The sequence below is a fragment of the Acanthopagrus latus genome, chromosome 10, assembly GCF_904848185.1.
Source record: "Acanthopagrus latus isolate v.2019 chromosome 10, fAcaLat1.1, whole genome shotgun sequence".
Classification (NCBI taxonomy): Eukaryota; Metazoa; Chordata; class Actinopteri; order Spariformes; family Sparidae; genus Acanthopagrus; species Acanthopagrus latus.
Window position 1 is genome coordinate 14,971,335 of NC_051048.1, and position 15,366 is coordinate 14,986,700.

Below are 15,366 nucleotides of genomic sequence, written 5' to 3' on the forward strand. Positions count from 1 at the left end.
CACAATACTGAAAAACATTTGGATCGCACTTTAGTTTAGAGTCAAACCATTTCACACCACAAATGTGAAAAGAATAACACCAATGCGCCATCAGGTCTGTGTATCAAAAAAACAAACAAAAACAAAAAGCACTAATAAAATAAGCAAAACAACCCTCACAATATAAAAGATCAAACAACATGCTGCTTGAAAAATTCCTGCGGAGATTAGCAGTGTGACTTTGATGAAAGAAATCCCCGTCTTTGCACCTTAATTAATTCAGTGATGGTATCAATAAGGAAAATAACAAAAGCGATCATTTTTACCGAAGCAAAGTAGAAGATGGAGAAAATAAAAAAGTGCAGTTGCTATTCCAAGAAAGATACTGTTCAATGTATCGATAAATTCCTTTGTTTCCATCGATGAATGCTTTTGTGAACAGAAATTGTCACCCGTTTATTACAGCCACATTACAACGTGAATATTACTAGATATTGATTATAGTAAATTATTCGATTGTATGAAAATAATAAATCTCTAATGAAAGAAATGTATTACAAGATGAGTATTACTTTGTTTGGCATACTCATTCTGAGCCATAGAAAAGCTCTGTCTGTGACAATTTGAATAGGCAAGACGCCCCAGTCTTATTGCCTTGTAAGTAATGTAAGAACATCCAAGGAAATTTGTTCCGACCGAAGTGAGAACAAGTTGACCTGAACAACCAGACCTAGTTTAATAATGATGAAACACTGAAGTGAAACACACACAAAGCACATTCCCTAGATCTATACTAACTACCTGGTCGTAAAGGTGATACCATATTCAGCACATCATTTTTAATATTATTTTTCACTTCCAATGATACAAATGAAAAATGATTTCTACTTCAATTCAGGTTTAACCATCATATTGCATATAGCTTCTATTGTGAATGCCTTTTTAAACTGTAGAGCAGCTGCGCTGTAGAACCAACAGGGCCATTTCAGGGTAAGAGTATGATAATAACTTGCTATCACTGTGTTTTGCAGCTTGTCAACAGGAGTGACAGTGACATGCTCCCCGTATGGTGTATGTTCAACATGTCTTCCTTTGAGACTCGCATTCTCTATACACAAGTAGATCCACTCAGCATCCTCCTCTGGGGATGTGCGTGTTGTTCTCTCACCGTACTTTGGCTGACAAAGAGGGATGCCTTGAAGATTTTTTGCCTGTCCAAAAACAAAGGGACGAAAGACAGAGAGCACAAAACCTATTTTACCCATTTTCTCTGGGCAATTACACAGATAAAGCTTGGAAAATTGTTTTTTTTCCCTTTGAAATGCAGGCAGAAATTGTGTTAAAACAGAGCAAAGAGATTGTGAGAAATGGCTTATTGTTGCTATTTCTCTCCATGTTTGATTCGCGAGGCTTTGTGCACGAGTGCTGAACAGTCAGATAAGCGTAGCATACTCTGTGTCTGTGTGTGCGCAAATGCAGGGACACTTCCGCATGTCGTCTTTCGTAGAATATAATGTATGTTTATGTATGTCCTCTACATATAGGTTTAGAACTGGTGCTTTGCTTGTGTGTTAATAACACAAGTGCTTCAGCTGTGAATGATATGTTGGCAGGGGAATGGTCACAGCAGAGCTACAGTGCAAGGTTTGGATGCCCAATTAGATGTGGGAATTGAGGATAGAGACATCTTTTCCCCACTGAAGCAAGATTTACAACTATTATTCTTCCCACTAGCACCGAGCTGCCTCAGCGTCCATCCCCTGCAGGCAAGAGTTGTTCAGATAAAGAAGAGGACCCCGAAAAAATGAAGGGGATTTGAGAAACAGCGACTCACACATTTATAACACAGATGGAGAGTTACTCCACAGCCATGTATACTGTGTTGATTGGGCTGAAATCACCCAACGGCTGCCGTCTGTTTCATTTGTGTGACAAATCATTCAATGGGGTGTCTGTAATATTGAATATGCAAATGCAGCCATTGTTGCAGCATGGCTCTGTGGTGGACAGCTGAGGGAGCTTGTCAGTGCACGCTTGGTTGGCGGTGTTTTATAAGAAGGAGGTACAATTGTCTGTTAATCACTCAAGCTGAGTGAGCGAACACTAACACCAGTTCTATTGCTCGGAGAACACTGTTTGTCCCCATAATGAGTAAACAGATTATGTTTACATTTTGTTAACTTCGATGACAGCTGAGGGTGTGTCTCTCCTCTGCTTGTGGGTTGGATATGAAGCCCTTGTGCTTGATTAGAGAGGACGAAGTGGAGCGTGATTGCATAAGGTGGGGGACATGAAGATGGGGATGGTGTGAGATAACGGTCCTGACAGTGTTTGTAAACCCAGAGCAATTTGTGGTCCAGCGCCAGCAGGACAGCAACACACTCCCTACGAACCTTCACGGACAGTCTCCGGATTCTCCCGTCTAATCTCAGAGTTGACTGACAGCTGTCTCTGCTGCAGTCTAGACAGAAGCAATCAATCAAAAACAAAACCCTCCTAATTACAGACCGTAATTACTTCACTTTACTGTAGGAGATCTCCAGAGTAGATACGCAGTAAAGACTGTATGGATGCACAGGAGACTAGTTTGATCTATCAATCACACGCAGTGTGTAATGAATACATATTATGCTGCAGCATTATATCATACTCAAAAACCTTGAAAGTATGCATTCATTATATCTAGTAATTACTTGTTCCTCTATTGACATCACATTCTTGTTAAATTAGCAAAGCATGTGACGATAACATAATTGGGCATATGCATGGTGCACTTCACCTTCGAATCTCATGATATTTTTCCATTAAATTCATTACCGCTAAAACCACACTCTATCTAATTTTTAACAACTCATTCCCTGTGTCTCTACTTATACAGGCTGGTTCTGTGTCTAGTCTCCTTGTCTGTTACCCCGCGTAAGGACACTGGCATAGCGCCATTCCTCTGCACCCCTCTTATGATTAGCCCTTTAATTGCAATACGCATACCCAAAGGAGAAGACTGAAAACAGCATAAGTCCGTCAATAAATCATGCCTTCCCAAAAAAGCTTGGGGCGCCTTTTGATCTTTTTGACTCCGTGCAGCCTTTGGTGGCCTCGGGGGCTCACCCTGACTTCTGATGTGTCTTACACAACAGCCTGCAGTACCCTCAAGAGCACTCCGAACTCTGGGACTTGACACAGGCAAAAATTGAGAAAAAGTGAGCTTAATCTCATATTCGCACAGACGGGCACTTAAAAGAGTTCAGTGTTGGTGACGCTCTCCTCTGTTGTCCGCGGTCAACCTCCCTGTATCTTATTTTAACAAACGTCGCTTCTCTGTTGCTTGTCTCTCCACCGTGATTTCCATGCTGTCACTCTTTCGCTCCACAGGCAGCCACTCTCGAGCATCCAAATAACACACCAGAAAACCTAAATTCTGAGGTCTAAAGCATACAATTACCTGTGCCTCCAGACCCAGTCTCCCAGCAGACCAGAGATTCCTATTCACACGTAAGTGCTTTGTAACCATGGCTATTATTTAAAAATGATACACAAGGGCAGGGTATTTTAAAGTCAAAGAAGTAAAGGTGTCTCCATCAAAAGATAGTCATTGAATTGTGGGTAAAAGTCAAGTGTACCCGATGTGACTGCTTTTTCAGTCAGACAGGCAGCTGGCTGGAAACAAGTGATTGAAAAAAGAAAGAAAAAAAGAAAAAAAGCAAAGCACAGGAGGATAAAGTGATGTGCTGTTATTGTTTTTGGTATGATTCTCTTTTCACCTTGGTCAGCGATGTTGGATTTAGGTCACATCGAGCTACCAATTGCTCGAGGATATTGCTACATTATTGCCCTGTTGCTGTAAAGACAACATCTGCTGAAAGCTGGGGGGGGGGGGGAGATCATCTTTCAAGGTGAAGACCATAGGCTAGCATAAATGCTGCCAGGCTTTTGCTAAGTTTTATCTCACCCCCTGTCCACTCTTATTTGGCGAGCACTTTAACATTTAACAACATCGTATAGTTTCCTCTCATTATCCTGGGCCACGGGCACTGAAATGTCACAAAACAACAAAAACACCAACAACATACTTATGTTCAAGCAAGTGTATGCAAATTCCCATAAGCCTTAGATTGTGTGAGTAATTTTTGTCGGGTAGAGATAGGGAAAAAATGAATCTCCAACCAAATACTCTTGATGATACTCTATTTTGTTCTGACTGTCTTTTTGTAAATTACTTAAGCACACGCTTATATAAAGACGCATTCTAAATACACACCGGGACAAAAAGTATGAATTTGTTCTATGTGACTACAAAAACAAATTGATATACATTGGACCTATTCTAAAAGCTGTGGTGATCCTGAAAGTGGTTCTAATTTAGATGGATTTAAGCTGGCGTGTGTTCATGGCCACCTTCCAACAACACTTAAGGAACAGACTAAGGGTGACACGGGAATAGTTCTTTCCTGTCGGCAATAATGTTTTCTGGAGGAATCTGTCACAGGGAGTTAGACAGCGTGCTGTTACCTTTGAGGTCCAGGTTGCGTGCTCCATTGGAGTGCTGAGTAACGGTGCGTGAGTCGATCTTGAGCGTATGTACGTTGTTGGCGTCCCGGGACACCACCACGTTGTGCCACTGGTTGTCGTTGAGCGGCTTGTCTGAGTTGCCCTTCATCAGCGATGGTCCATTGCCGAGATCAAAGACGTAGTGAACATACCTGTGAGGGAAGAGGAACAAGTGTGTGACGGTGTGTCGTCATCATTACATCACCGAATAGCTGTTTTTGAAGGGAAGTAAAAATGTCGATCACTGCGTGTCATTGATTTTTTACAGAAGTAAAACTATCAGTAACAGTCAACTCATCTGTCACAATTAATTGATTGGATTGGATTTCATTCTGTTACTACTTTATGTTTAATGTTTCCATCCTGTTCTCTGTATAAGAAGATATTTAAAAAAAAAAAAAAAAAAAAATATATATATATATATATATATATATTACAGTTCATGTGGCTGTACACGAGGCCTGGTATTTCTCAGTAAATATGGATACCTGCTTTTGTCTAAAAGCCCCTGCTTGCCCACAGGCAGATGAGGTGGAACAGTTCCCTCCTTCACACAAATATGGCGGTCTTTTGTGTTTTAGGTTAAGGCTATTGTGGCTGTTTCATTCAAGGTATGCGTTTTGTTTTGGTTTTTTTCCACCTCGATCCCAATTCCTTTATGTAGCCTCTTGTCATTGTGTGGCAGAGGTAGCTCAGGCTTTTGTCTTGGAACAGTGCTGAATATAGAGCACAAGAGGAAGAGAGATACACGAGCGAAAGCCTCTTTTTGATACTCTAATTATGAAAAGCTTGTTGGGTGATACAATTCCCATTTCTTACCAGTTTATTTAGGGGTTTTGTGCAAGCTTCCTCTACAGTTCAAAGAAAATTCACCAAAGAGTTTGCCAGTGAGTCAGAGATGCAATGTGCTGACAGTTATCCATTAACATTTATCAGTGAATGGATTGTGAAATAAATACCCAAGACAGAAGTTTTTGGGAGAAAAATAGACATTTCTGTTTCCCAATAAACCAATAACAACCAGCATATGTGCAGCTTTCACATGGGCTTTTAAGACAACAGATTATGATTGCTCGCCTTTCATAGCAGCAATAAATGACTCACTGAGCTGCATTATCTTTGAGAAAAAAAGCCCTGTTTCAGATTATATTTGGTTTTTGTTGCAGTTTAGAGGATAATTCAGGGCTCGTATCTTTATTTGTGTGGTGATCCTCACTGTGTTTCACGCAGGCTTTTCACATCTCTGTCAATGCCAAAGTGAGAAATGATTTAAACCTGTATTTTTATCGTTACAGTTAAACGCAAAGGGACTTTGAAAGAAAAATCGGGTAAGAGTGTATTTGCTGTGACAGTAGTGTTGTGCTTTTAAAACTAAACACAAAACAAAACCTTAAAATGCAACACTTTGCACCCGCCTCTTTAACTTATCTCACCTTGTTATTAATTAACTGATATCAAATAGGACTCACCCCTTCACCAGCTCCACAACAATGAAGTCACTCCCGTCTCCAGAGTTGAAAAGCATCAGGCCATCGGGCGTGGTGGTTTTGAACTGAAAGAAGAGGTGCATGGAGGCGTAAGCTTGCAACGTTGCTAAAGCTAAGTAGCTGCCTTTCGTTCGAAACGTCACCGGATCTGCAATGATGTGGCGCATGCCAAAGCGGGCGTTCAGTTCGCAGTAGGAGATGTCCCCATTTTTGCACTGGTCTAAGTAGGGCAAACCATTGAACGTGAGGCCCTGGAGATGGCCGATGAAGTTCGAGGGCACCACGGATATGAAGCGGCGTTCAGTCATGATGCCTGTCTCGATGTTGTGGAACTCGAGACGTGTGTGGGCACCAGTCATCTGGCCTGGAATGGTGGGAAATGCACAAAAACACAGAATTAACTCAGAACACAAAAGGAAATACATCCTACATGTCCTCTTTTGGACAACAGTCCCAGGAAAATGTAAGGGACTACATCTCATAACAACATGGAAGTTGCACGACAAACATGGTAAGTTAAACTTCTAGAAATGTATACGTATAATGGAATTTGCAAGTAAAACACAATATAATAATAAATATAATAATAAATAAAATATAATATAATAATAAAAAGCCATATTAAAATATATTCAATATTAAAATGAATAGAGTATACGTTTAATTATAAAGCAATAAATATCAAACTATAGTCATTTCCTGATAAGTACGTATTATATAGTTTTTGCATATCTTTATTAAGCTAAAATATCTTTCTAACCTGCTGTGAAGGAAATTAAAGACACAAAATATTGCAGAGAAACTCTTGCTACTGCTCTGCATGCCACAATATATATTGCGTTAACTCGGAGACGTGGAGTTATGAACTTGGCAAGCGGCCGATTAAAGCACTTTGCATGCCAAAGCTTAGCTGGCCCTGCAAGGACTCCCTGGGTGCTTCCTCCTTTTTTCTTTCCCGTGAACTACTCTGTGATGCCGTCAGAAATTCACAGGGTCATTCTTTGCTTTTGGCCCCGGCTCACTGACACTCTTTCCTTCATCTGGCTCACACCTTTTGCTCACCTCTTGCCTCATCCCTATACCTTGCCATCCTTTCGCCTGGGGCGTCAATACTGCGGGTGCCCGTAACTCCACCTCACCTCTTGACCTTTCATCCATGTCTTGTTATTTTCTTAGTACCTGTACCTTAGAACCTTAGTACCTCCATATTTGTACACAGACGCTCACTATCAGTTGGCACATGGTTAATACAACCTCTTCCACTTTATTTTCTCTATTTGGCTCGGTCTAAATGGTATACATTTGTCTTCTCAGCTATTCGTTTATGGATTTGCCTTTTAGAACAAAACATACAGTAAGTCAGCGTGGGTAAGAGCATACCAAAAATTGGGGATTAAGGTTTACTGACTATGTAATAAAGCAAAGTATTTGAATTTAAATTGTCAACATTTTGTTTAGCTCTCTTACTGCCCTCCCTATGAATATGTTTAAACAATAAATGAACAAACCATTGCAACATCCACATGTGGGTTATTATTATCACAATTGGTCCCCTTCCACTTTCAGATTATTCATTTGAATTAAATTTGGCAAAACAGTTGACTTGCGGGAGCTGGATGCATTATATTTGGGGGACTACATGTGGATTTTGCATTAAACTAGCTTTATTCTCATGCACTGTCTCTCACCCTAAACTAACCCCTCTGTGTACCGAACACAACTAACCTTCCACTGTGACATTATCCACAGATAGCTGCAGGCTCTTGCCTCTTCTCACCACCTTCACAGTGTGCCATTCATTGTCGTTCAGCTTCTGCCCCGCAAAAAGTGTCTCGGGTCCTTTGCCTGTAGTAGGGGGGAATTCAAATCACAAACAGCACAGCAGGAATGCTGTGTGCGCCTACTCACGCACCCCCCCACACACACTCATGCACAGAGTTCATACACAGTAGGTGACAGTGTAAGTGGAGAAAACCTGCGTGTTTGCCAAACGCATTCACACTATGGATTCTCCTAGTATACAGCCTGGAAATGAAAGAAATCAAATATCCGGCCCGACAGACTGTAAAATCGAATGTCTTCTCAAAGGCTCACCGCGTTGCAGCAGGATGTCTTCAAGACAGTAGGACAAATAAGTCATAACCAGCTGAGGGAGTAGATTAGAGCAGGCGGCCAATGACAGCTTGAGATGCTGCCTTACAAACATTATATGAAGTCGCTTTCTGCTTTGACATAACCCTAATTTTTGCACATAAAGTACTTTTTTGATGGCCGAGAGCAGGAGGTTTAACCGCTGATCCCCAAAACTGCTCTCCTCCCTAATTCCCCTTTCACTTGTCTAGTGCCTCTCCCACCTCTCTCGCCTTTGTCACTGAAGGAATCAGTTTGATGCGATGCCATATGGAGTTTCAGAAAGTCTTATGAGGGACGTATTTACATAAAGCTCCTATTTAAAGGGAGGAACAGCCTATTTATGTCCTGCCAAAGACAGAGCCTTATCACACTGACATTAGAACAAATTGTTGGTGTGACTGAGTGACGTTGGGAGAAACAGTGCAAGCGTTGTCCTTAATCCCTCTTTTAATGCACCTTGACGCGTAATGCTAGTCAAGTCAAGTAGGAGGGTGGTTCGGGTGTTTGGATGTGTCAGAGATTCAATATACACATAAATGAGAAGGGGATATGGGATAGAACAACAAAAGGAAAATCATGTGTATTCAGGGGCTTCCCGTAGAGGGCATGCACAGCGTCATGGCATGGAGGTGAAGGTAATTAGTGACAAGAAGGGAGAAGCAGGTTTCTGTAAACAACAATATAACGAGGGCAGACGTCCACCCAGCTGCAAGCAGGGCAGACTGAAATAGCAGAATGCCTGAGGAGACCAGTCACTTCCATTCAGCCACTTTCTATGCTCTTTTGGGCAGCTCAGATTGGAGCAAGTGCCATCATAGTAGCTAAATAAAGAAGCCATGACATCAAAAGACAGTGGCTTTCTCACAACATTAGCACTAGTTTATTACAGAACTAATATTAGGAATCCCACCCTACTCAAATGAGCAGCGGCACGATTCTGACTGGTCGGCGAGCTGTAAGTTGAGTTTATTATACCAGATGCTTGAGTGGATGATATAGTACAGCCTGGCGAAATACGATTGTCCCCATCCCAGTTGTGTGTGAAATTATTTAGTCTAGAGGAACGAAAACGCCCCATCAATTGATGGCCCTGCCTGAAAAGAACACATACATGGCCCACCGGAGAATAGTTTTCTCATTTACTCCTGTTTCTTTTTTATTACATTGTTTTTTTCATGGGCTTTTTGTCTTCAGCCACATGAAATTGGATAGAGAGACTTTTGATCACACCATGTGTGAAGCAAATATAAAAGGAGAAGGCTGATACTGCTGCAAGGACAGCAGCGGGTGGAAGAAAGTTGCCAGCAGGGAAGTTAAAGCTGATACAATGTTAGACAGGAGGATAAGGAAAACAGATGAAGAAAAAAAAAAAAACAAAACAGGAAAGAGCTGAAAAACTAAGAAACAGAGCAGCCGCAGAGTTGGCTGGCTGATGTAAGATCGTAAAAGTTAGAAGTGTCTCGAAGAGCACAAATGAATGTAAACCCTTTAGAATAGGGTCCATGTAATATTTATTTGGCTTGGCTGCTACATGCCGCAGGAGAGCAAGGGCCACTACTGCACACATAGCAGGCCATTTGGCCGTATTGCGGCTAACCATTATATATGCTGCTCTGGCTGGGCTGGCCAAGCAACAAAAAGCTGTGGGCAGGAGGTGGCAACAGTACAGAAAGGGACCTATTAGGTTGCAGGGGCAAAGTCTTACACAGCACTGGAAAGTTTGGGATACAAGTCCACTGTCACAAACTGATCTCTTGAGGTGAGTTGAGTGGATCAGAGGTTGGCTTGACAAGATCACAAGTACAAGTATGACTCTAAAATGAAACCACTGGTTTGATGCCCGGATCATAACACCGGTGCTGTGACTCGAGAACACTGGTTGCCTCAAAACCACGTATTGATGATGAACATGATGTTTGGCTTAGTGCAGTGTAATCGCTGACAGTCAAGTGAAGCCTCACTCCACTGCCCAGGTAACACTGCAAACAAGAAAGCTGAGTGCTAGCTGTCCAGGGTTAAATGAGCCGCTAAGCCTTTAATGCAGCCACTGGCAGAGAGAGAGGTACTCATTGCTAGAAAAACAAAGGGGGGACGCAGGGCTCATTAATAAAAGAGCTGGCGATTATTAAAATGCAATTAATTCTCGTCCTGCCACTTGTGCCCTCGCACTTTGTGAGATCAGCAGGGCAAAGGGCCATGATCACATAAACAGAAGCTTCCTCTTTTCCTCTCTTCATCTCTCCATCTCTTGTGCTCCCGTTCCCTTTCAAGTTTCCCCGCACTTTCGGTGTCACATGGGAGCTGTAGAGGTGTCGGGGAGATTTCTTTACTGTGTGAAAATAGCCAGGATTGAGCATTAATTTCATTGACTGTGTCAGCACACCATAAATGAGAGGTGTGATGTTTGCAGGCTTTCGTATAATTACCGGCAGTCATCCATCATTGGCTGCTGTGTTCTCTCAGTAAACAACCTTGATTAATGCAATCGGATCAATGGAACACAAGCCTCCAGCTAATGGCTGCAGGTTGTCGCCATCAGTCTCTATTCAGGCTGCGTGGTGGCTTCTGCTGCAGTAAGAACTACAACACAGTTGTATAATTATTATTTCCAATCCCTAATCAAAACAACTTCAGAGAGTGAAGTTGATCATCAGTCTGCAGTGGGCAATGATTGCAACATTTCTATCAAGACAATCAGGAATTGAAAGATGCGGCGTGCTTGTTTTCTCTGACTGTGTAGAAGTGGCACAGAGATCAAGATGTCTCTCAGACCACTGCTGAAGACCTTTTTGAGGGGGAGTCTGAGGAGCTTAAAATAGAAAGGGCATCAGACACACTGGATAAGTTGACAAGCAAGCGTTATTCTCTCATTCCTGTTCAATGAAATGAGATGAAGTGAAAATGATGATAAGGCATGTTTCATCTTATTTCCGTTGCATCCTGCACAAAGCCAACATCCCCATTACGGCTGGGAAGCAGCCTTGACTGATGCTGGCCACACAGCAAACCCAGCGAGCTTTCCAGACATGGTTGCCGAGCTAACGAGTGTGTAAGTCCAGTGCCGGCCAGAGGGCTCGAAGACGGCCAAAGAGGAACGATCACTGATAGCCGTTGTAATGGCCGTAACAACAGTTGCTGCAGCCTGATAGGGTCACAGGCAGTGCAACAGTAGATGTCAACAGAACCAGCCGTGAGTCATGTAGCCACACATGGGGGCAAGTCATTGCAAGCCAGCTGTTTGTCACGGTCGCTCAAGCATATGTAGTTAGAGTGTTGAGCTTGTTGGGGTCGAGGGTAACTGCCGGATGTGTGGGCAAGTCAAGGGGTAAAGTTTGCTCGGAGGGACTGAATGTGGTAATGAGACTGAGTGAACAGGACAGTTCATACGCAGTCCACTTGGTCACATTTAGCTGAGCTCTTATGAAAACCTCTTGTATGTAAAATACTGTCGAATTAGGGTCTAGATCTGTGGGAACAATACATTTATGTCCATTAAACCTCACCGTAACCTTGGGAAGTATTATATTCTAGAACACGGCTGTGCCCTGAATATGCCACATTTCATCATTTTTATTTTTCATCTCCGCACTGACTCAACGAAACAGGGGAACCTGAGCTACTATGTTAGTCGAGTTCAATAACAGCAGATCCGCTTTTACCATAGCATCATATTCTCTTTTACGAGGTTTGACAGAAGCTGCCATCCTCAAGTATGGGAGACAGTAGTGAATGCTAGTTCAAGCTCTGCGATTCAAATTCCATGTAAGAGAACATAATTATGAGCAGCTACCACTCCGGGCTTTTGAGGTCACGAGTTCCTACAAAGCCACACACACACACACACACACACACACACACACACACACACACACACACACACACACACACAAACACATGCAAGCACCCATGAGAAAAAAAGAACATATAACTGTGGACTGCAGTCCAATTAAAATGGGCTCAAGAAAGATCCACACCCCCTCCGTGTCTCATTCAGCTGCTGAGCCCCACTCTGAGGAAAGAGGGACAACGCCGATGCTGAGAAGCGGGTGTGAGTGAAAAAGAAAAAGACACAGACTGTAGGGATGAGGAGGGATAGCAGATGATTGAAACAGATTGTTGATGCAGAGCAGCAGGGGAGGATAAAAACACAAGCAGAGAGACCAAAACGCTGACCTGGGGGAATTGTAATGCCTGGCTTCTTTGTGGATTCATATGGAAAGGGGGGGAGGGGGATAGTGTCTCCATAAAATTACTGCTTCGCAAGACTCTAATCAAAGTGGGAATATGTGTATGTGCAGTGTGAGTGTAGGACGTATTTATGTTCATCATTAGCTTTTCACAATCAGGTGATGAACCTCAGGCCACCCCCTGTTGTGCACCCATCTGGGAAACCACATTGTATGCGATCTCACTGTACTGTACACACGCATACAGAAGTATGCACATGAGACAGGCGCATTCAGCTCTTAATATATGTAGGGGTTATCCTATATCCTATATTATGTATGGCAGTCCATCACAATATCAACACCATCCACCACATATTGATTTTCGATTTTTGGACCTGCGCGTCCCGTTCTCACTTGCTCAAGACCCCTCAGTGAATAGCAAGATGTTACATTGTCCGATACAGTGGTTTGCCATGTGTTTTTTAGACCAAAGAAGAGGAGGAGGTGGACTATCAAACGCAGTTGGCTTGACCGTAACTTCCTCTGCGATTGAGACAGCTGGCCTCAGCATCAAGATCAAGCCACCACAAAGAGTGCCAGGCCTTGAAGCTACTGTTTGTCATGGCCAAGCCGTGTAATTACATTGTCATGTGATGCATGGGGGACTTTTTCCCCCCAAAAATGACTCGTTTTGCTGTCAGAATTTGAGCAATTTGGTCCAATACAATTTGGAGGGTCTAGAAGAGCCACCCAATTACGTTTTATTCCCATCCATGTTAGCTTGCCGCTTCATTGGCAGTCAGCCCCCTCGGTCGGCTGAAGTCTTGAGTGAGCATGCTCTATGGCACCCCAGCTGGACAGCCACTGCCACAATTAAAGTCTGGTTCTCTGGGAAACACTGCTATAGGATGCTATATACTTTGAATAACTGCCCTTGGGTTAATAACAATGTTTATCATGTAATTTAAACATGACATGGGGTTTAAATATCCTATTAAATACAGCAGACATTATCTTATTTATTTCATTAAGCTTTTATTTTATCAGGAAAAGTTTCATTGGGATTAAATATCTCTTTTTCACAAGAGTCCTGGCCAGACAGACAGTTGAAGACATAAAAGAAATTTAGACAGAAAACACATTTGCTAAGTTTAGAATGACTTTAAACACATTCAGTGAGACCAGCTCCCACAGTTTTAGAACACTTTGTAACTGATTCAAAGCTGAGGGATCAGCATACTTAAATACCCTTTTACCAAGTTAAGTACAGGCCACTAAGGACTTAACTTTGAATACTTTTTCCATATCTCAAATAGTTAACATTTAAACGTAAATCAGCAGAATAACTTAACATCCATTTCATGATGTGTTATTATTTAATAAGGGATTTGTACCAGGCTTGTGTCAAAATACGTTCCATTCTGAAATTAACTGATCCAAAAGTAAAGGTAAAACGGTATTCAGACAAGATAATCGACCCAAGTTACTGAAGATGACAAACAGAACACTTAAGCATCTACTCAATAGACAATATCTAACAATAGAGGCTAGATCTAACAATCAAACAATATTTCTGGATATTTCAATAACCTTTGATGTGTGGTATTGTTTGAATCTAGTTTAATATCCATAGTAAATAAATATTTACTTTATCTTTAAAACAAAACAAAATCTCAAACACAGGATTGACTTCCATGTAAAAAGGGACTTCAGCTGCAGTATAAGAGTGGGTAGGTGGTAGGTGTTTTATAGGTGCACAGGTACCGTAGGCTATGAACTGAGGCAACATGGCATCCTTGCATCCTACATTAGTGGGAGGTATGTGATTGTGTGTGCGTGTGTGTGTGTGTGAGTGAGAGAGAGAGAGAGAGAGAGAGAGAGAGAGAGAGAGAGAGAGAGAGAGAGCTCTTCCGTTCAACCTTGCAGAGGAGAGCAGCACATGCTGTTAACAATAGAAATGTCTCCCACTCACAAACACGCTGTCCTGCTTTCCTGCTGCGCAAACAGACCAGCACTCCTAATTGGACCACTGGGGGTCTGTGGGTGTGTGTGTGTGTGTGTGTGTGTGTGGCTTTGTAGGAACAGCCATATTAAGAGAAACCAAGAAAGAGCGGGACCCTTATTCCAAAAATGTGAATTTAGATCTTAGGTTGTAGCATCACTGGTGTTGATGCATTGTGGAAACAGAGCATAATGGAGAGCAGAGTGTGTGTGTGTGTGTGTGTGTGTGTGTGTGTGTGTGTGTGTGTGTGTGTGCGTGCGTGCGTGTGTGTGTGTGTGTTAGAGGAAGTGAAATGGCCGAAAGATAAAGAGAGAAATGCAGCATCAGCATGCCTGCTTTCCTGGCCAAGAGACTGGCACGTGAACAACGTGGGGATGGCTTCACAAAACATTTGCGTGTGTGCGTGATCTGAAAGACAAGAACTGTGTGAATGTGTGTTTATCATACCTGTACTGTATACAACAATTATAAGAGCACCATATTGAGCTTTGAGGAGTTATCCTCTGTTTTTACATATTTTTCATGTTAATTTAAGTGTGTCTATGTATATGGTGTTTGAGTGTGTGTTGCAGTTTATGTGCCAACTCCATGCCCCCACTCTCCTCTGCCATCTGTGCTCCTGGCATGGCTCCTTAGTGTCGGTAATGAAAAGGAACGACCCCTCCTCCTCCCCTTCCATCGTCTTCTTGTCTGTCTCTCTAACAATCCCTTCCTCCTTCAACATAGTCTCTTTAACCTCAACCGATTTCAGCAGCAGGGCGAGCTTCCTGCCTGCGAGCAGACACACATAAAACCACAAACAACTGACCCTTTCCAGGTACCTCAGCTTTGGAAACACCTGAAATGCATCTCCTCAAAATCTGACTTACTTGACTTACTATTGATTTTTGAGATTTTTTGTTTTTTTTGTTTTTTATTTTTTTAAGCAGAGCCTCGCAGCGTGTTGCCTTTTAAGTTCAAAAGGCTGAATCCTCTCACCCAAATTAACAAATCCTATACATTCTTCACAACTTACTGCTGCACTGAGTGGGACCCTAGAAGTGTTCTG

At 42.3% G+C, this 15,366-nt stretch overlaps 1 protein-coding gene across 7 annotated transcripts in view; it reads right to left on the reverse strand.

The window, feature by feature from the left end:
- Positions 1 to 15,366, reverse strand: part of nrxn2b (neurexin 2b) — a 629,462-nt gene that overhangs the window by 291,270 nt on the left and 322,826 nt on the right. For all 7 annotated transcript variants that reach the window (XM_037112710.1, XM_037112713.1, XM_037112711.1 and 4 more), the window contains 3 exons: positions 7,740 to 7,859; positions 5,997 to 6,378; positions 4,489 to 4,679 (listed from right to left, as the gene is read on the reverse strand). In XM_037112710.1, coding sequence (XP_036968605.1) covers positions 4,489 to 4,679; positions 5,997 to 6,378; positions 7,740 to 7,859 — 693 coding nt within the window. The remainder of the gene's footprint in view (positions 1 to 4,488; positions 4,680 to 5,996; positions 6,379 to 7,739; positions 7,860 to 15,366) is intronic.